This window comes from Octopus sinensis, linkage group LG4, assembly GCF_006345805.1.
Source record: "Octopus sinensis linkage group LG4, ASM634580v1, whole genome shotgun sequence".
NCBI lineage: Eukaryota > Metazoa > Mollusca > Cephalopoda > Octopoda > Octopodidae > Octopus > Octopus sinensis.
In genome coordinates, this window is record NC_043000.1 from 17,374,768 (window position 1) to 17,397,289 (window position 22,522).

General features: G+C 38.7%; 1 protein-coding gene across 1 annotated transcript in view; it reads right to left on the minus strand.

Moving 5' to 3' along the window:
* The window catches only part of LOC115210837 (ubiquitin-like modifier-activating enzyme ATG7), a 48,455-nt gene extending 26,732 nt beyond the window's left edge, over positions 1–21,723 (minus strand). Inside the window, exons 1-7 of the mRNA XM_029779586.2 lie at positions 21,565–21,723; positions 19,507–19,856; positions 17,397–17,448; positions 14,483–14,600; positions 11,728–11,805; positions 5,089–5,202; positions 1,556–1,702 (exon numbers count right to left, since the gene is read on the minus strand). Coding sequence (XP_029635446.1) covers positions 1,556–1,702; positions 5,089–5,202; positions 11,728–11,805; positions 14,483–14,600; positions 17,397–17,448; positions 19,507–19,651 — 654 coding nt within the window. The 5' untranslated portion in view covers positions 19,652–19,856; positions 21,565–21,723. The remainder of the gene's footprint in view (positions 1–1,555; positions 1,703–5,088; positions 5,203–11,727; positions 11,806–14,482; positions 14,601–17,396; positions 17,449–19,506; positions 19,857–21,564) is intronic.
* Positions 21,724–22,522: the final 799 nt, after the last annotated feature.

Here is a 22,522-nt window from a genome sequence, read left to right on the forward strand (position 1 = left end):
GAGGGTACAACCTGACAGACACACAGACACGCAGACAGACAAACTGCCGTTTATATAGAGAGATACACTCTCAGCATCACACTATCAACTGAAGCAGAAACAAATATATACACTCAGTAAAACACAATGACATCACATGTACATATACATAGTCGAACTCATATAGGCACGTTCACAAATGCATACACACAGCTTATACACATCATCATCATTTAACGTCCACTTTCCATGCTGATATGAGTTGGACGGTTTGACATGGAGCTGGCTAGCTGGAAGCTGTCCAGATTCTAATTGTCTGTTGTGGCATGGTTTCTACAGCCAGATGCCCTTCCTAACGCCAACCACTTAACAGAGTATACTGGGTGTTTTTTACATGCCACCAGCACGGGTGAGTTTACACAGCAGTGGTATGGATATGTTTATAGTGACGGCGAGCTGGCAGAATCATTAGTGCGCTGGGCGAAATGCGTAGCTGTATTTCGTCTGCCGTTACGCTCTGAGTTCAAATTCCGCCGAGGTCAACTTTGCCTTTCATCCTTTCGGGGTCGATAAATTAAGTACCAGTTACGCACTGGCGTTGATGTAATCCATTTGTCTGTCCCCTTTGTGTGTAGCCCCTTGTGGGTAGTAAAGAAATATATAGTGACGGCATCTTGGAAATCTCCAGCATGCATGCACAGGGTTGGAGTCTTCCAGGAGGCCTGCCGGAAGTTCCCTTGTGCGCATGCGCAGAAAAATAGCAGCGGCAAAATTCTCTGGTATCACTCTCTTAGATGCCAGCAGCTGAACAAGACAGACGTATCTGCATCAGCTCTCTCAAGCAGCTACCTCGTGGTGCCTCTCCGTTATGCTTGAACGAGCAGGATTAACTCATTCTACTTGACTACTGCCGATAAGCTCCTAGGCTGCCGATTCGCCCAGAGGAAGGAAATGTTTATATTGTGAATCAAGGCGGTGAGCTGGCAGAAACGTTAGCATGCCGGGTGAAATGCGTAGCCATATTTCGTCTGCCGCTACGTTCTGAGTTCAAATTCCGCCGAGGTCGACTTTGCCTGTCATCCTTTCGGGGTCGATAAATTAAGTACCAGTTACGCACTGGGATCGATGTAATCGACTTAATCCGTTTGTCTGTCCTTGTTTGTCCCCTCTGTGTTTAGCTCCTTGTGGGTAGTAAAGAAATATATATTGTGAATCAAGAAATAAATATTTATACAGTTAAAGTTATTCAGAAGTCTTAACTCTTCCTTCGATTAATATTTAATATAAAGGATGTGAGCTGCACCCACCCAGTGCGGGGAACTCTCATCCCGTTATATGCTTATACAGCACCAGCAAGGGTGCATTTACACATACAAAAACAAATACATAGTGTAACAGTATCACCTCTGAAACACAGTCCATATGCACATACTCACAAATATAGACACCAAGATTACAGAAACCAAAAAAGGCTAAAATTTAACCAGAGAACTCAACACAGCTGACCAGTGATTGTTCATTAACACATCACTAGTGTGAAATTTGGTCATAAACATAACTAGCCATCGATACTAACCTTTTGGTTCTCAGACATCAACTTGGTCAACATGCTGACAGGATGTACAATAATTTTACCATCATTTGTTTGTTGAAATAAAAAAAAGGCTTGCAGTCTTTTGTTTAATGACTGGAATTCATCATAGGCTTTCATGAGGTTTTCAAGCTGCAAATATATCAAAATTCCAAGGATTATGTACATTTATATATCAACATTTCAGGGATTATAAACAATAGTAGGTGTAGGAGTGGCTGTGTGGTAAGTAGCTTGCTTACGAACCACATGGTTCTAGGTTCAGTCCCATTGCGTGGCACCATGGGCAAGTGTTTTCTACAATAGCCTCAGACCAACCAAAGCCTTGTGAGTGGATTTGGTAGACGGAAACTGAAAGAAGCCCGTCGTATATATGTATGTGTGTGTGTGTGTGTGTGTGTGTGTGTGTGTGCGTGTGTGTTTGTGTGTGTGTATGTTTGTGTGTGTGTGTATGTTTGTGTGTCTGTGTTTGTTCCCCCAACATCACTTGACAACCAATGCTGGTGTGTTTACGTCCCCGTAACTTAGCAGTTCGGCAAAAGAGACTAATAGAATAAGTACAAGGCTTACAAAGAATAAGTTTTGGGGTCGATTTGCTCGACTAAAAGGTGGTGCTCCAGCATGGCCACAGTCAAATGACTGAAACAAGTAAAAGAGTAAAGAGTAAATAATCTGCAAGTTAAGACATTATTATATTAAGCAGTATTATTCCAGTTTTATATTCTTTGTTTTCATGTTCAATTTTTTTCTCCTGTGCTTGCATGGTTTATTTCTGGGTGTGGGGGGGACTAGTTTTCCAGCTGCCTATTCTCACTGCTAATAACTAACTGTGAAGTAAAGTATGGAGCCTGTTTTATTCTCAGTAAAAAAAGTCAATTGGAACAAACAGAGTTATGTACCTTGTTCACAAACCAGCTACAATAAATTTCAGTTTAAAACGAACATGTAGGCGCAGGAGTGGCTGTGTGGTAAGTAGCTTGTTTACCAACCACATGGTTCCGGGTTCAGTCCCACTGCGTGACACCTTGGGCAAGTGTCCTCTGCTATAGCCCCGGGCCGACCAAAGCCTTGTGAGTGGATTTGGTAGACGGAAACTGAAAGAAGCCCGTCGTATATATATGCGTGTGTGTTTGTGTGTCTGTGTTTGTCCCCCCTAGCATTGCTTGACAACCGATGCTGGTGTGTTTATGTCCCCGTTACTTAGCGGTTCGGCAAAAGAGACCGATAGAATAAGTACTGGGCTTACAAAAGAATAAGTCCCGAGTTGCTCGGTTAAAGGCTGTGCTCCAGCATGGCCGCAGTCAAATGACTGAAACAAATAAAAGAGTAAAAGAGTATGTATGACCAGTTAATAATAGAGTTCATTTATTCATACAAATGTCATAATTCACTTTCTCACTGCCCTACGTTTTTCACTGTTTGTTTGCTTACACCAAAGATATATATGCGCTCACATACCAAAACCACTCACAGGGTTTTGGTCAGACCAGAGCTAGAGAAGAAAACGTTTGTCCAACGTTCCACACAGTGGGATTGAACCCAAGACCATGCGGTAGGGAAGCAAACTTCTTATGAAAGCTGCATCTGCACCTAGTTGATTAATAAAATTCTAAGTTGAATATTTAACAAAACACACACATTCAAATTATATTTTACATAATTAAAGAAGAACTAGATGAAAAAGTAAGAGAAATAAATATATTTTTTTACTACCCACAAGGGGCTAAACACAGAGGGGACAAACAAGGACAGACAAACGGATTAAGTCAATTACATCGACCCCAGTGCGTAAATGGTACTTAATTTATCGACCCCGAAAGGATGAAAGGCAAAGTCGACCTCGGCGGAATTTGAACTCAGTACGTAACGGCAGACGAAATACCTATTTCTTTACTACCCACAAGGAGCTAAACACAGAGGGGACAAACAAGGACGGACAAACGGATTAAGTCGATTACATCGACCCCAGTGCGCAACTGGTACTTAATTTATCGACCCCGAAAGGATGAAAGGCAAAGTCGACCTCAGCGAAATTTGAACTCAGTACATAACGGCAGACGAAATACGGCCACGCATTTCGTCCGGCATGCTAACGTTTCTGCCAGCTCGCCGAAATAAAGAGAAATAAATAAGCATAAGAATAGGTACAGGTGTGGTTGTGCGATTGAGAAGCTTGCTTCCCAATTATATCGTCTTGAGTTCAATCCCACTGTACGGTACCTTGAGCAAATGTCTGTTATAGCCCAAGGTCACAAAACCTTGTGAGTGGATTCAGTATATGGAAACTGAATGAAACCTATCGTGTGTGTGTGTGTGTACTCTTGTCTTAATATTATGTGATGGTTGTAAACAAGCATCACCACCATACAAGCAATGCTGTTCATCTCCAGTCTTCCAGGCATGGGAAAATATCAAAATATCAACTTGCTTTGAAACAGGTAAGGGATGGTGACATGGAGGACATTCATCATCATTTAACATCCATTGTTCATGCTGGCATGGGTTGGACAGTTTGACCAGAGCTGGCAGGCTGGAGAGCTGAACCAAGCTCCAGTCTGAGACAGTATGGTTTCTAAGGCTGGATGCCCTTCCTAATGCCAATCACTTTACAGAGTGTGCTGGATGCTTTTACATGGCACTGCATGGGTACTTTTACATGGCACTGCACAGGCACTTTTATGTGGCGCTGCATGGGCGTTTTTACGTGGCACCACCACAAGCGCTTTACACCACCAGCTGGATTGGTCTTAACACTTCTCCTGTGGGTGCCGGATATCTCAGTCCTTTGTCATCTCGCCTGAAAGATTCAGCTTCCTGAGGTCAGAAATTCTGTCTGACCCATGCAAGAATGGAAAAGTAGATGTTAAGTAATCATGATGAAGGTGGTGAGCTGGCAGAACCGTTAGCACACCGGGCAAAACACTTAGCCATATTTCGTCTGCCGTTAAGTTCTGAGTTCAAATTCCAACTTTGCCTTTCAACCTTTCGGGGTCGATAAATTAAGTACAAGTTACGCACTGGGGTCAATATAATCGACCTAATCCGTTTGTCTGTCCTTGTTTGTCCTCTCTGTGCACATATATATATATATATATATATATTGTCAATAAAAAAAGGTAAAATTATATATATATATATATATTGTCAATAAAAAGGATAAAATTAATTAATTATTGATTAATTCGACCGAGCAGTGTTCGGTATGTAAAACGACCATTTACAGTATATTTGAAATATTACTTTATAAAAATAGGGTAAAGTAAAATAATTTACTTTACCACACACCGAACTTTTTAGAAATAGCAGCCAAAAATTTGGCTATTTCTTCTACTGCAAGAAAAGCCCCTTGTGGGTAGTAAAGAATATGTCAAGTAATCATGATGATGATGATGATGAAGAGCACACAATAAGGAAGAAAGAAGGAAGTGCAGAAGAAAGAAAAAGTTGATAGAAGACAAGGAAAAAGCAAAAACGACAAAGATATAATAGAGAAAAGAAGCAGTTTGAGATGTAATTACCATGTCATTTGTGAAACAATCCTTCAGTAGTCTCTGTTTGTGAACAAGGACATTGTCTGGTAAAGAGATGCAAGGGAAGGCATACCAGTAGTAATAGTGGTACTTCTTTAGATCCTGTATAAAATATACAAAACAACACAGGTTATTTAACAAAAATTACTGAAAAGGAAACGGAAATAATGCTAGACTTCTGACAGGCTGAGTCTGCCTCTCAATGTCAGTTTGATATGAAGTTGTGTCAGTTCACTATGTTTATTCCTTCTACTTGTGGTTCCCAGCTGTGGAACCCACAAGCCAGTGTAAGAGATGGGCTCCCAGCTTCCACAATGTTTAATACAGAGAGAATACCAAACTCATTCCCTATGGATACCGTATTTATTACGAGTGGCTTGTAAACGTATCTAACTGGCTTTCGCTCATTAGATACGTTTACAAGCCACTCGTTGTAATAAATACGGTATCCATAGGGAATGAGTTTGGTATTTTATTTATTACACACGAATAAACGACCATATTTTATTAACCCAATAACTAAATTCTTCACGTTTAGTTGTAACTTATGAATGACAAAAGTAGTGCCGTCACCGTGATCTGAAGTCATCACCATGGATTGACCAATCAGAAGCAGTGCTGTCACCGTGACCTCGGGTCATCACCATGGATTGACCAATCAGAAGCAGCGCTCGCAGTATCTGACATATGTTAGATACCAAAAATATCTCAGTGTTCTCACTCACATGTGTGTAATAAACTACATGATGTGAAAACTGCATTTTCAGTGTTGTTTACTGCTACATTTGACACATGTAAAAAAAAAAAACAAGCCAGAGCTAACAAGAGAGCCTCTATATAGAGACACTAAACATGCTAGAAACAACAGTACCTAAATTTCTTTGAAATCATATTGTTTTGGGGAAAAAAATGGAAGGTTACATTAGCCATGGCTAATACAGACATAGCTATGTGATTAAGAAGTTTCATACCCAGTTACACGTAAAAAGCACCCACTACACTCATGGAGTGGTTGGCGTTAGGAAGAGCATCCAGCTGTAGAAACACTGCCAGATCAGACTGGAGCCTGGTGCAGCCTCCATGGCTTCCCAGATCCCGGTCGAACCGTCCAACCCGTGCTAGCACGGAAAACGGACGTTAAACGATGATGATATATATATATGTGGTGTGTGTGTGCCTTGTCCTGTTATTCCTTATTTATACTGTTTTTTCTACTGTCTTTTCTTCATTTGTATTGCTTTTACGTCCTGTTCTTGTCACTCGTTTTACCCCTCTGCAAAAGAATTTTATTTAATTCCTTTTGCAGGAAGGACTGCTTCGGCCTGGCCGTGTTCTGTCCTTACCTTCGAAACACGCATTGAGCCGAATCAGGGACAGCTGATGAAGGGGAATTTTCCTTGTATTGTTTGTCCTGTACTCTGTTTTTTCGTTGTTAAAAAAAGTCTGTTTCCTTGTTTGATTTTGTTTTCGTTTCTCATTCTACATTTATTTGTGGTGTCCTATACTCATATATATATATATATATGCTTGTATATATACATGTAGATGTAAGTATGTACATATATGTATATATGCATATATTTTATTTATTTATTTATTACATTGTTATTATATGACCGAACGCACGCGTCGTTTCTCTTCTCCAAGTAAGTTTTTATTTATATATATATATTAATAAAAGGAATTTCAACCGTGTCTGATTTTCACGTTTTATTTACAATCTTATAATGATATAATATAATTTAATATAATATAATAAAATAAAATAATAGAATGTTAAATGTTCATTCTGATTGAACTAGTACTTTCATGCATTAAATTCTGCAATCTTCAGGTTCATGTAGTAGTGGTGACAGTCATGCTTCACAATTTTTGACTGTTTAAATCCAGTATGTATCATCATCATCATCATCGTTTAACGTCCGCTTTCCATGCTAGCATGGGTTGGACGGTTCAACTGGGGTCTGGGGAGCCCGAAGGCTGCACCAGGCCAGTCAGATCTGGCAGTGTTTCTACAGCTGGATGCCCTTCCTAACGCCATATGTATATATGTATATATATATAAATCCAGTATGTATATATGTATATATACACACACACACACACACACTCACTCACACCACACACATGCACACACACAACACACAGATTGTACCAAGGTTACCCTCTGAGGCACAAGTCCAGGCAAGTTTGTTTATGGAAGATCAACAATCACCCATGCATACCAGCCTCTCCTCTCCATGCCACCTATGTTATCCAAGGGAAAGGTAAGCTACTGAGTGAACTGGAACAATGAGAAATAGTCCTTTGCTCAAGGACACAACATGCTGAATATCCTGGTCACTAAGGCACATGGCTCAGTGGTCAGAGCATTGGACTTAGAATCATGAGGTAGTGAGTTTGATTCCCACCTGGTGTGTGTGGTGTGTTTTTGAGCAAGTCACTTTATTTTTTAAATTCACTTTTCTAGGTTAGCTTGAGTTAAACAACTCCTTTCCAACACACCATTCCACCATTTTTTATTATTTTTTTTTGTGTGTCATCACCTTGTGAGGTTCAACATCTTGAGATCAGCTTTTATCAGTTCTGCTCAAAGTCTTCTTTGGTTTTCCTCTTCAACAGTTTTCTTCCATTTGGATATCATGACACTTCTTTGCACCCATCTGTTATCCTCTACATCTACATGCATCACATGTCTACACCAATGCAGTCTTCATCCTTGCACACTACAACTGATTCCTTTTATACATAGCTTATCCCTCAGCTGTTTGTATCACACCAGTCATATACACAGCAGAGCGTGCTTGTTTCATTTCTCTCCAACCTTCACTTGCATTCAGTACTTACATCTCACTACTATGCAGCACTGCACTTTATACACAGGTAACGTACAAGCTACTTGTCACTCAAAGAGCTAATCCTATTGCTTTCAGTAGAAGTTAGGAACTCTGAACTTTTCCCACCCTGTCCTTATTCTGGCTACAATGCACCCTTCTCCACTACTGATAGATTACCCAGGTAACTAACTGAAGCTCTTTTACTCCATTACATGTTTTAGTCATTCGACTGTAGCCATGCTGGAGCACCACCTTAAAGGGTTTTAGTCAAAGAAATCGACCCCAAGGCTTATTCCATATGTCTCTTTTGCCAAACCAAGTTATGTGGATATAAACACACCAATATCGGTTGTCAAGCAATGGTGGGGAGATAAACACAAAGACACACACATAGACATATATATTTTTTTTTTCTCCTCTGAATAATGTATAGTCTACTGACTAAATTTTTTCCTTCTCACTAGACCACTGGTAGCTAAGAATTTTTTTGATAAATATTTTTGCAACCCTGAGATTTTAATTAATGATTAAATATATATATATATATATCTAGCTACATGGTTTCGGGGTTCAGTCCCACTGCGTGGCACTTTGGATAGGTGTTTCCACTATAGCCCCGAGTCGACCGAAGCTTTGTGATTAAATTCGGTAGGTGAAAGAGAGAGAGGGATATATATATATATATACCCACACACACATACAATGGGCTTCTTTTAGTTTCCGTCTACCAAATTCATTTGCAAGGCTTTGGTCAACCTGGGGCTATAGTAGAAAACACTTGCCCAAAGTGCCATGCAGTGGGACTGAACCCAAACCATGTGGTTGGGAAGCATTCCTCTTACCAGACAGCCATGCCGGTGCCTATTAACTATTTCATCATAACCATCTAAGCATTGAAAGGAATTTATTTTACTACTTCACTGATTGCCAACTATGCCTGTACATTTGCCATATATAATTATGTAAGTGCATAAAATGGTACTAGTTATGTACTGGAATCAATCCAATTGACTATAACGTCTTTCAGAAATATTTGGCTTTGAGCCTTGCAACAAATTAATATTTTGGAATTTGTATTGCAGCACACACATACACACACAAACACAAATGCTTGTTAATTCCTTAACCCTTTTGTTACTGTATTTCTGTTGAGATGCTCTGTGTTTCTTCCAATTACTTTAAGTATAACAAAGAATTTAGTAAAATAACTTAGTTATCATTCAGCTATTGTTAGGAACGTAAATTGTGATTAAGGTTTGGTGGAAGATTTTAATTCAAAACTTATGAAAACAAGACATTTGTACTACAAAGCCAGAGCCGGTTTCAGCCGGGTTGGTAATGAAAGGGTTAAAGAATGATTGGGTCACCAAAGGTGGCTTTATCTTCAGCAAGTATGTCAAGGACCATTGAGGAAATCAGACTGTACGCTAAAGCAGGAAATTACAAATAACAGGAATAAGTGGATTTAAACAGTACAACAGCGGGTAATGAGATCAGCTATGTCACACTCACACACATTATCTCTTACATACTTACAGACATATTCTTAAACACATGTGTATAAACACACAGACTTCATTTACTCTAGAGTGAGAGTAATATAGTTAGAAGTAGAGTTATACTCTTACTGTTTCTCTCGTGGCTTTTAAAAGGACTTGAGCTCAGCTTTGTGAGCTGGTACACACTTAGCAAATCTATAGCGTTACCCACTTTTCAGCATTAAACTATACCACAGCCTCTACATGGTCGTTCAGTCAGCTAGAAATAGCAGCCAAGTTTCTTTGAAATCACACCAAGCATCATCACAATCACCATTAACTTCCTTGTCCTCATCATTTCTCCATCCACTTTTCCATGTCTGCATGCAACAAATAAAATTTTTTGAGGCAAGTTTTCGACAGCCAGATGCTCTTCCTGTCACCAACACTAATCTGTTTCAAACCAATATATCCCAAGTACTTTGAACATGAACAGTACACGGCCAAACGTATTTTCATGGAAGATTGCAAACAAATGACTTCATCGTATGATGGTGACATTTATCTATAATACATGATAGGGAGACAAGAAAACATAAGCACACACATACACACACCTATGTACAGATATGTGTGTGTGTGTCCGTGTGTGCGTATATATATATATATATATTATATATATATATATATTATATATATATATATATATATAATATATATATATATATATATATATATACATACATTATATATATATATATATACATATATATATATATATACATATATATATATATATATATATATATATATATATATATATATATATATATATATAGGCGCAGGAGTGGCTGTGTGGTAAGTAGCTTGCCTACCAACCACATGGTTCTGGGTTCAGTCCCACTGCGTGGCATCTTGGGCAAGTGTCTTCTGCTATAGCCTCGGGCCGACCAATGCCTTGTGAGTGGATTTGGTAGACGGAAACTGAAAGAAGCCTGCCGTATATATGTATATATATATATATATGTGTATGTGTGTGTTTGTCCCCCTAGCATTGCTTGACAACCGATGCTGGTGTGTTTACGTCCCCGTCACTTAGCGGTTCGGCAAAATAGACCGATAGAATAAGTACTGGGCTTACAAAGAATAAGTCCCGGGGTCAAGTTGCTCGACTAAAGGCGGTGCCCCAGCATGGCCGCAGTCAAATGACTGAAACAAGTAAAAGAGAAAAAGAGAGAGAATATATATATAATCAAAATAAGCAACCAGGATATCCAGAGGTAATTGTTGCTTATTTTAATTTTAATCACCTTATTTTGAAATTGCATGGATAATACCGTACTAAATTCTGGTGCCTCAACTTAAGTACCATATTCATCTGAATCTAAATTTTATATATATATATACATACACAATGACTGACCTCTTTCAGTTCCTATCTACCAAATCCACTCACAAAGCTTTGGTTGACCCAGGTTACAGTAGAAAATACTTGCCCAAAGAATGGGCTGCACAGTGAGACTGAACTGAAAACCACATTACTCTTTTACTTGTTTCAGTTATTTGACTGCGGCCATGCTGGAGCACCGCCTTTAATCGAGCAACTCGACCCCGGGACTTATTCTTTTGTAAGCCCAGTACTTATTCTCTTTTGCCGAACCGCTAAGTAACGGGGACATAAACACACCAGCATCGGTTGTCAAGCAATGCTAGGGGGACAAACACAGACACACAAACATATTCACACACACTTATATATATATACATATATACGACAGGCTTCTTTCAGTTTCCGTCTACCAAATTCACTCACAAGGCATTGGTCGGCCCGGGGCTATAGCAGAAGACACTTGCCCAAGATGCCACGCAGTGGGACTGAACCCGGAACCATGTGGCTGGTAAACAAGCTACTTACCACACAGCCACTCCTGCGTGTGCATGGTTGCAAAGCAAACTTCTTAATCACACAGAGCCACACCTCATCTTAAAATAAGAAAGACACTTTGTATTTTGTAGTCTGGGATAAGCTAAAACTAAATAAACAGCTTGGCCTTTCATTACTGATCTTCTTGATCAAGACTCACAAAGAGTTAAATGACAAAAGCAACAATAATCATCAGCCTGTGGTACCCATTTACAGCTGAGTAAACAAAGCTGTTAATAGTCAAAGGTTTTGGCTCTGGATGCTGTAGAGCCCCAGTGAGAGGTTATGAGCGACTGACCCCTTGACCAGTTGTCCACTACCATAATGATTTAGTCAACAAAACAGTGATTAAACAAAGAAATAAAATATGATCATTGCATCTACTTACAGCAAAGGACAGCATGATAAACTGAGTGAGTAGGTTGGGGTTCTCCATTGCTTTCCCTGACTTAATATCATTGAATATCTGAAAATAAATGATAGCATTAAGAACACTTTATTAACAATAATGGGTTTTCATTCAGCAAGTCTTAACCCTTTAGCATTTAACCATTTACTGTTCACATTATTCTACCAAAATTAATGCTTTTTTATCCACTTTGTTTTGAACTAATCAGGTATTATCTTGTAGCTATGAGATTTTGATGAGGAAGCTGTTAATTTTTAAAACGATTTTGTAGGGTTGGTGTGAGAGACCAGATCTGGCCAGTTTGAACATAAAACAGACAGAATACTTTTGGCCGGATATGGCCAGTTTAAATGCTAAAGGGTTAAACCAGCCATATTTGGCCCAAATATTCAAAATCTTTTATGCTCAAACCAACCATTTGCAATCTTTCACACTGATATGACAATATTACTTTCAAAATAAGCAATCACATCATTGAAATTTCAAAGCTATGAGATAATGCATGATTAAATCAAAACAATGTGAATAAATAAGCATTACTTTTGACAGAATAATTTGAATGCTAAAGGGATTTTTTTTATTACCCATAAGGGTCCAACAAAGATGGGACAATACAATCTGATTTGGGGGTTAGATGAACGAATGGTGATACAAAAAAAATGGCATTAAAAATTTAACAAAAATTATAAGATGTAATAAAATCGAATGATAGAACAGACCGGAAGACATTATGAATGGAGTGGGGGGAGGGGGTTAATTTGGACCCCACGAGCCCCACCTCGCCACCCTTACCTTTGACAGAATATGAATACTAAAGGGTTAAATAATCATTTGACCACATTATATGATTACTACTACTACTACTACTACTACTAATAATAATAATAATAATAATAATAATAATAATAATAATAATAATAATAATAATAATAATTACGGAGATGTACTTGCATAGCAAGTGATTTGATCTGAGATCGTGTGCTGAAACGAAAACAATTGCAGCGTGGAAGGTGTTTGTAAGCCATTTAAGAAACACACAAAAGCCGTACGATTCACTTCAACATTTAACTTTAATTTGTCAAAATATTTTCGTCGCTTTAAGACCTCGACCTGTTCACTGAAGCAACGAAAATATTTTGACAAATTCAACTTAAATGTTGAAGTGAATCGAACGGCTTTTGTGTGTTTCTTAAATGGCTTACAAACACCTTCCACACAAGAATAATAATAATAATTATTAAAAGTAACCAAACTACTTTTACATATCCTACTTCTCAATCACACCCATTGTAAACTTTATTGCAAATTCTTTGTCATAAAAGATATAAGAACAACTGTTGAGTCAAAACAATTGCCAGACATCTCAACATGGCTAGTTCAGCCATGAGGTATCTCAACATGGCTGGATTAACAAGCGAGACAGCTCTTTAACACGACTTATTCCACACTTGTTAGGTGTCACAACACGGTTTCTTCAACAGATGTGAATGAAACTTATCAACACGGCTGGTTCATAGCTGAAAACATGTATTTATCGACCCCGAGAGGATGAAAGGCAAAGTCGACCTCGGCGGAATTTGAACTCAGAATGCAGTGGCAGACGAAATACCACAAAGCATTTCACCTGTCATGCTAACGTTTCTACCAGCTCGCCACCTTTGGACAAAATGCTTAGCAGCATTTTGTCTGTCTTTATGTTCTGATTCAAATTCCACCATGGTTGACTTTACCTTTCATCCTTTCAGGGGTTGATAAAATAAGTACCAGTTGAGAACTGGGGTTGATGTAATTGACTAAGCTCCTTCCGCTAAAATTTGCTGGCTTAGTGGTTAGGGTATTCTGCTCACAGTCATATAAAGCTGATTCAACAGTTATGAAATAACTCATGTAGAAGGAAGATACTTAACCCTTCAGCATTCAGATTTCTCTATCAAATTTAATGCTTATTTATTATCATTGTTTTAAATTAGTCATGTATTATCTTATAGTTTTGAGACTTCAATGATTTGATAATTCATTTTTAAAATGACATGGTAGGGTAGAAGTGAGAGGCCAGAATATAAAACAGGTAGAAAATTTGAACCAGTTATAGCTGGTTTAAATGCTAAAGAGTTGAAGATGGTGAATTGGTAGTCACTGGAACATTGGAATGAATACCATGTAGTATTTGCTCTGAATTCAAATCCCACCAGGAGCAACATTACCATTCGTCCTTTCAGAGTTGATTAAAAAAAAGTACCAATCCATAACATAACAGTAAGAATATATGACCAGAAGCCTTGAAGCATGTGTTCTGGTTCTTTTTGTTCTGAGTTCAAATCATGTTACAGGTGGTGCACTTAATCGATAGCCTATAACAGAACAGTCTCTTCTGCCGAATGTCTAAGTTACGGGGATGCAAACACACCAACATTGGTTGTCAAGTGATGGTGGTGGGGACAAATACAGACAAAAACACACACACACCGACATATATACGACAGGCTTCTTTCAGTTTCCATCTACCAAATCCACTCACAAGGCTTTGGTCAGCTCAAGGCTATAGTAGAAGACACTTGCCTAAGGTGTTATGCAGTGGGACTGAACCCAGAACCATGTGGTTGGTAAGCAAGTTTCATACCACAGTCACACTTGCGCCTATAGTTAAAAATTATTTCACATTAACTTGAAATTTCTGAATTCTCATGACAAAATCAACTTTACGTTTAAAATGCTTAACATGGTGGTCACTCACCTGCTCTGCTGTTGCTTGCAAAATCTCTTTTTGCTTGAAGTTCTTGAATGCTTCAATGGTGTTCACCAGATATAACAAGCCTTCTGCTTTACAATGGCGTGGTGGTGCCTCAGCTTTGCTGGAATAAAACAGATCATTTTCAACATCATCATCATCATTGTTGTTGTTTTAACATTCACTTTTACATGCTTGCATGGGTTTGACAAAATTTCTTTGAGGTGGATTTCCTATGGCCAGATGACCTTCTGTCACCAACCCCAGCCTCTTTCCAGATAAGGTAATATTTCCCCATAACATGGTTTCAAGTTCAGTTCCACTTTGTGGAATCTTGGGTGAGGGTCTTCTACCATAACCCCTGGCCTTGTGAGTGAATTTGGTTGATGGAAACAATGTGGAAATCCACCATATACTCTTTTACTTGTAGGAGTGGCTGTGTGGTAAGTAGCTTGTTTACCAACCACATGGTTCCGAGTTCAGTCCCACTGCGTGGCACCTTGGGCAAGTGTCTTCTACTATAGCCTCGGGCCGACCAAAGCCTTGTGAGTGGATTTGGTAGACGGAAACTGAAAGAAGCCCGTCGTATATATGTACATATATATATATATATATATATGTATGTGTGTGTCCCCCCCAACATTGCTTGTGTGTTTACATCCCTGTAACTTAGCAGTTTGGCACAAGAGACCGATAGAATAAGTACTAGGCTTCCAAAGAATAAGTCCTGGGGTCAATTTGCTCGACTAAAGGTGGTGCTCCAGCATGGCCACAGTCACATGACTGAAACAAGTAAAAGAGTATATGGTGGATTTCCACATTGTTTCCATCAACCAAATTCACTCACAAGGCCAGGGGTTATGGTAGAAGACCCTCACCCAAGATGCCACAAAGTGGAACTGAACTTGAAACTATGTGGTGGCAAAGCAAGCTTCTTCAGATGTGAGGGATCAAGACAGTTCATGAGTATTGAAGCCATAATAACTGTCACTCTGTCAGCTATGACAATGAGAGTTCCAGTTGATCTGATGAATGGGACAGCTTGCTCATGAAATTAACATGCAAGTAACAGAGCACTCCACAGATATGCATACCCTTAACATAGTTCTCAGAATATGACAAGACTGGCCCTTTGAAATACAGGTACTACTTATTTTTGCCAGCTGAGTGGACTGGAGCAACAAGAAATAAGGTGTCTTGCTCAAGAACACGAAATGCCACCAGGTATTAAGCTCACAACTATATGACTGTGAGCAGAATACCCTAACCACTAAGCCAGCAAATTTTAGCTGAAGGAGCTTAGTCAATTACATCAACCCCAGTTCTTAACTGGTACTTATTTTATCAACCCCTGAAAGGATGAAAGGTAAAGTCAACCATGGTGGAATTTGAATCAGAACATAAAGACAGACAAAATGCTGCTAAGCATTTTGTCCAAAGGTGGCGAGCTGGTAGAAACGTTAGCATGACAGGTGAAATGCTTTGTGGTATTTCGTCTGCCACTGCATTCTGAGTTCAAATTCTGCCGAGGTCGACTTTGCCTTTCATCCTTTCGGGGTCGATAAATTAAGTACCAGTGACGCACTGGGGTCTATGTAATCGACTTAATCCATTTGTCTGTACTTGTTTGTCCCCTCTAAGCTTAGCACCTTGTAGGCAATAAAGAAATAAGCATTTTGTCCAACATACAAATGACTCTGCCAGCTTACTGCCTTACTGGAACCATAATACTGATGACTATCAGACACCTTAAAAATAAACAGCCCAAAGAATTGAACATGAAGTCATTGATATGATATGTGAAACATATCTGAGTTGTGTTAATTATGAGCATAAGATATGTGATTGTGACAGCAGAGAGAGTCAAACTTTTGAAACACCTGCATTATGATACACTCACAATTCACACGCAATCACATGATGGTGATCATCAGCATTGCTCAACATTTGGTCTCCGTGCTGGCATGGGTTGGGCAGTCTGACATGGAGCTGGTTAACAGGGAGCTGCCCAGAATCCAACTGTCTGATGTAGCATAGTTTCTATGGCTGGATGCCCTTCTTAATGCCAACCACTTAAGAGTGTGCTGGGTGCTTTTTATATGTCACTGTCACAGGTACGTTTATGCAGCACTGGCACAGTGCAGTAATGCAGCACCAGCACAGGTGCAGTAATGCAGCAGCAGCCATATCTGGCTCAAATTTTCTACCTGTTTTATATTCTGGCCTCTCACTTCTACCCTACCATGTCATTTTAAAAATGAATTATCAAATCATTGAAGTCTCAAAACTATACATGACTAATTTAAAACAATGATAATAAATAAGCATTAAATTTGATAGAGAAATCTGAATGCTGAAGGGTTAAGTATCTTCCTTCTACATGAGTTATTTCATAACTGTTGAATCAGTCGTACTAACATACATGTTTTCAGCTACGAACCAGCCATGTTGATAAGTTTCATTCTGGGGTGCCACATGGCCCCCATTGAGAACCTTTGCACTAAACCCTTCAAGGTGGTGCCCCAGCATATCTGTAGTCCAATGACTAAAACAAATAAAAGATATCTTGTTTAGGCTGTTGAAGTAGCCATGTTGAGACATCTGTATTGAAACATCTCATAATTGTTACACTAATCATGTTGAGGTATCAATCAACTGTTGAACCAGCTATGTTGTGGCACCTAACAAGTGTGAAATAAGTCGTGTTGAGAGCTGTCTCACTTAAAAAGTGTTTCTGCTTTAAAGTGGCACAAGTACCTGAAAAGACAAGCCTGTATGTGTAGAAGGAGACATATGTCTGCAGAGGGACACAAGCCTATGTCTTCTTCCACAAATAGGGGATTGTCCTTTTAGGTGCTAGAGTGAAATCTCAGTCAACAAAGATGAAACTAAAATATAGAAGTATTTATAATTAACATACCTGTCAAAGGCAGTGAAATCAAGGCTCAGCCGACATGGCCCACTGGAATATCCTGGTCAATAAAGCAAAAAAAAAGTAGAAGTAAATATGTACATGAGAACACACTGCTTGACAACCGGTGTTGATATATATATATATATAACTGAAACAAGTAAAAGAATTAAAGTATGTATGTGTGTGTGTGTATATATGTTTATATATATATATATATATATAAATTTCTTTCAGTTTCTATCAACCAAAATCCACTCACAAAGCTTCGGCCAGCTTGGGAAACAATTTAACATTAAACTGAAGGATTATTCAGTACTTCTTAATAAAGTCCATCTTATAATAATTCTGCTTGTCATTACGTTACTTACCTCTTCGGTAACACTTTCACATGATTAGAGAAAAGAAAAAGAAGGAGAAAGAAAAGTGGGAGAGAGAAGCGTCCATGATTTGAGGTAGAGGGAATGTAATTGTAATGCTTTCACATCGTTAGTTGAAGGGAAAAAGAGGTTAGGGTGAAAAGTCAGATAGGAAAAGGGAGAGAGAAGCATCCATGACATGATGTAGGGGGAACATAATATTTATTATGTGATCCAAAAAAGTTAGTTGAAGGTAGTGATATAGAGAAAGAGAGTTAGAAATATAATTTTAGCAGAGAGGTGATGTTCTGATGGTGAGGTTAAAGAAAGGTACAGAAAAAAGGGAGGACAGGAGAGAGAGAGAGAGGAAAAGAGAGATGGGGAGAGAGATGGAGGAGATTGAATAGTGAAAAGTGTATTTTTTTTTAATTGGATTAAGTGTTTTATATCACCTATCACTTAATGCATGCAAATAAATGCAATTCCGTGAAATATTCACACTTATTTATGTGGGAGATATATACAATTTAACTAAAGATTGTATCATATGTATAGGATATTTTTTTATTTTATGGGGGAAATGGAAAAATAAAAGTAAATATTTATTTTATGAGTGTTGTGTATTAAATCTATAAAATTGTGCATAAAGTATATAAAGTGTATATATAAAGTGCATTAATTAATCACCATATTCCAATTTCTTTTATTTTTCAATGAGTAGCAGATGAGTGACTATCTTTCCATACAGACACAACAGAGGCTACACTTTCAGGCATTTGGGATAAAATTTTCAGAAATAACCCAATAGGTTCACCATTAATTCCATGAAATATTCACAGATCCTGCTAGTATTTATTAATTTTTAAAAGGAAAAGGTTGACAGTAATTCCAAAGTAGTTTTGGCTAATTCAACTCACCATCACACATGAATAATGAAACAAGAAAGCTGAAACTTCAAAGTTACTATCAATCTCTATCTTATAAAAATTACCACACACACAGCCAAAGCCAGTGCTGCCTTGACAGCCGAAGCCAGTGCCGCCTTGACAGCCGAAGCCAGTGCCGCCTTGACTGGCTTCCATAAAATGCACCAATCCGACCGTGGCCGATGCCAGCCTCGCCTGGCACCAGTGCAGGTGGCACGTAAAAAGCACCCACTACACTCACGGAGTGGTTGGCGTTAGGAAGGGCATCCAGCTGTAGAAATTTTGCCAGATAAGACCGGAGCCTGGTGCAGCCTTCTGGCTTCCCAGATCCCCGGTCGAACCGTCCAACCCATGCTAGCATGGAGAACGGACGTTAAGCGATGATGATGATGATGACACACACAGATGGTTGCAGGTATGATGTGGTTAAGAAGTTCACCTCACAGTCTCTTGAATCCGGTTTCAATTTCACTGTACTGCACTTTTGACAAGTGCATTCGACTATAGCCTCAGGTTAACCCAAATACTGTGAGTGAAATTAAGTAGATGGTGACTGCAGAGATGTCTGTCAAATGGATTGCACATGTAATTGGGTGACAGACCTAATCTACTTCCTTGGTGCTTCAGCAGAGCCCACTCTGTTGCAAGCATTCTGATTAGCTCTCTGATTTGAGGATAACAACACATCATCACAAGTGTGTGAAGTGTGTATATTTGTCATCATGAAGTGGAAAGTCGTCACCCTGAAATTTCTTTATTGGAAAATCGTCACCCTAAGAGAACTGCTTGACATAGAAACAAGATAGTAAAAAATTAAACAAACGATATTCTAACCATTGTAATAAAATCCAAAAACTGGTTTCGGCGATTCGTCTAATCCGTAGACATTGAGTTTGTTCTCTGAAAGTTTATACCATAAACCAGCATCTAAGGCGCTACTGAAGGGTACAAACATCAACTTCTGAGGTTCGGTTGCCATAATTACGAGGCTCAGTTGCAGACGACTGTCAGCTTCGTTGGAGAAAAAGTAGTTACAATATTTCAAAGTCCATTGACAAAACTGTCCAAACAACACCACAATTCGTTATCTTTATTATTATTTGGTATATCAGTTGGTAGGAATAATTCGAGTTTTATCTTGTGAAAAAAAGAAGAAACAAACACTTCTATCTCACTAGCAACATCTGGAACGAAAGAAAGAAAAAATGAGTTAGTGAAGCAAATCAAAACAGACCCTGTTTATTCAAGGGATAAAATATATATTTCTAATATTGATACAAAAATTTCTGCATAATTTTGGGAAAACATAAAATCAATCCCAGGGCTTCAGTGGTATTTTATGGTAACATCTGAAGGATGTCCGCAGGATTTGAACTCTGAAAATAAGGGATTTGATCGGACAATTTTTTTTACGGAAATCGACGGAAAGGTCTACTAGAGACGAAAGATCGCCAAAGAAGGCATGAATTAAAGTGTCGCTGTCCATACGAAAGGTAAATTTACTTGTCCAAGTACAAGGCCAAGTGATCCTCCGCCAGCACATAAAAACACTTCGGCCGATATCAGAACCAAGACAAGCATTTGTAAGACGATGGCATATTGTCAAGTGAATCGACTTTAGTCCATGAATGGTACTCGTTTTGTATACATGGGTTGCATGAAAAGTAAAAATAAACCAACCACTCCCACCACTAAAAATTCAACTTAAGATATGAAAAGCTAAAACAGATACTAGTTTGGTTACAAACAAACACGATGCGTGTCAGAGTCCCGTGATAAGCATAAACTAATGTTTCGGACGAGGTCTTTCGTTAGAAAACAAATAAAGAACATTCAGTTAATTCTACGTTGTCCCATCCTCCCAGTTTGTCACATTAAACATTAGTAAAAATTTCATGCAGTAAGATTCACATTTATCGTATCAAAACATGCGTTACATAACTTGTTTAGCCCCAGGTCAGCCCTGATAGACGGGTTCCATGATCAAAAGTGTTCCAGTCATTACCAATCCGGTTTTTTATTTTTATTTTTCTGGCAGTGTACCAAAATTATCCAATGTCTTTCCCGCCTTTTAAGACGGTAATATGCAGTTTGAAGAAAATTTACAGGGTCATTTCTAGCTGGTCAAAGATGAACCATAATTGGCCATTCATAAATTTAATACAACTTCACGTTCTTTTGTCAGAACTGACAATATGTTTCATAAAGTGGTTCCTTCATTGGCATTCCTACATTGCTAGTTATAAATATAAGAACAGTTTTACGGAGATGTACTTGCATAGCAAGTGACTTGATCTGAGATCGTGTGCAGAAACGAAAACAATTGCAGCGTGGAAGGTGTTTATAAGCCATTTAAGAAACACAAAAACCGTTCGATTCACTTCAACATTTAAGTTTAAATTGTCAAAATATTTTCGTCGCTTTAAGACCGCGACCTCTTCACTGACAAAAATCCGTGATGCATCTCAGAAGAAAAAACAACAGAAGAGATGCAGCACGGATTTTTGTCAGTGGAGAGGTCGCGGTCTTAAAGCGACGAAAATATTTTGACAATTTAAACTTAAATGTTGAAGTGAATCGAACGGTTTTTGTGTGTTTCTTAAATGGCATATAAACACCTTCCACGCTGCAATTGTTTAAGAACAGCTTTATTATTAAACAAAATTATTTTTAACACTTTATATTGTAAGAACTGTCACACCACTGAAGACTGGGTCATTGGATTCATTTTTACAAATAAAAATAAACATTGCTCATAGTAGTAAAGTCTTTTGTGTAACAGTACCATAAATAAGGCAAGGGAGAGGTGTCGACGGGCTTCATTAATTGTAATATTTAGCAAGACGAAAAGAGAGATAGGATGGGGCTTAAAACGTAGACAGCATACATTACCTCAGGTAGATATGTAATAATTAAAACAATTGAAGAAATATCCACAGCGAATTATCTTCGATCCAATGAAGAGTATAACTAGACGTTAGTAATTAACGTTTGTGAAGCCAAGTGCTCGATTCAATTGGACTGAATCTGGATATAAACATTGCAGATTTATGTCCCTTATGTATTCGGTGTTAGCAGAAAGCATGTCACCACTAGAAACTAATTGAGATCTTCTACACGAACCAGTGTTATCAAAGGAAAACACCTAAAAGCTCCACGAGGCTCCGGCAGGGATGGTGGTGATCCCTGCTGTACTCTTTCACCACAACTTTCTCTCACTCTTACTTCCTGTTTCTGTTGTACCTGTATTTTTTCAAAGGGCCGGCCTTGTCACTCTCTGTGTCACGCTGAATATCCCCGAGAACTACGTTAAGGGTGCACGTGTCTGTGGAGTGCTCAGCCACTTACACGTTAATTTCACGAGCAGGCTGTTCCGTTGATTCGGATCAACCGGAACCCTCATCGTCGGAACCGACGAAGTGCTTCCACATATCAAAGGAATATTACACTTTAATACGACCTCTATAAATTTACCAAATAGGTTACACTTATCAAAATTTACCAAATAAAATGACAAATAAGGAAAAATAATGCTAGTTACTTTATTTGAAAAGAAGCGAAGAAACTATGTCTTTACTAATGAAAATGACACGACCATGCACACAAAAAAAATAGTTAAAATATCTTCTTAGTATATAATGGTGGCAAGTTTTACATCATCTGAAAAGTTATTATTTGAACAATTAGTCCTCTTGCATTCTGTGGGGTATCGGAGCGTTTCAGTGACATTAGACCCCAATAAACGCCCATAAATTAAATACACCTGGGCCACGATCGTGGCCGGTCGACCTGTGCATGACGACCACGATCGTGGCCTGTCGACCTGTGCATGACGACCACGATCGTAGCC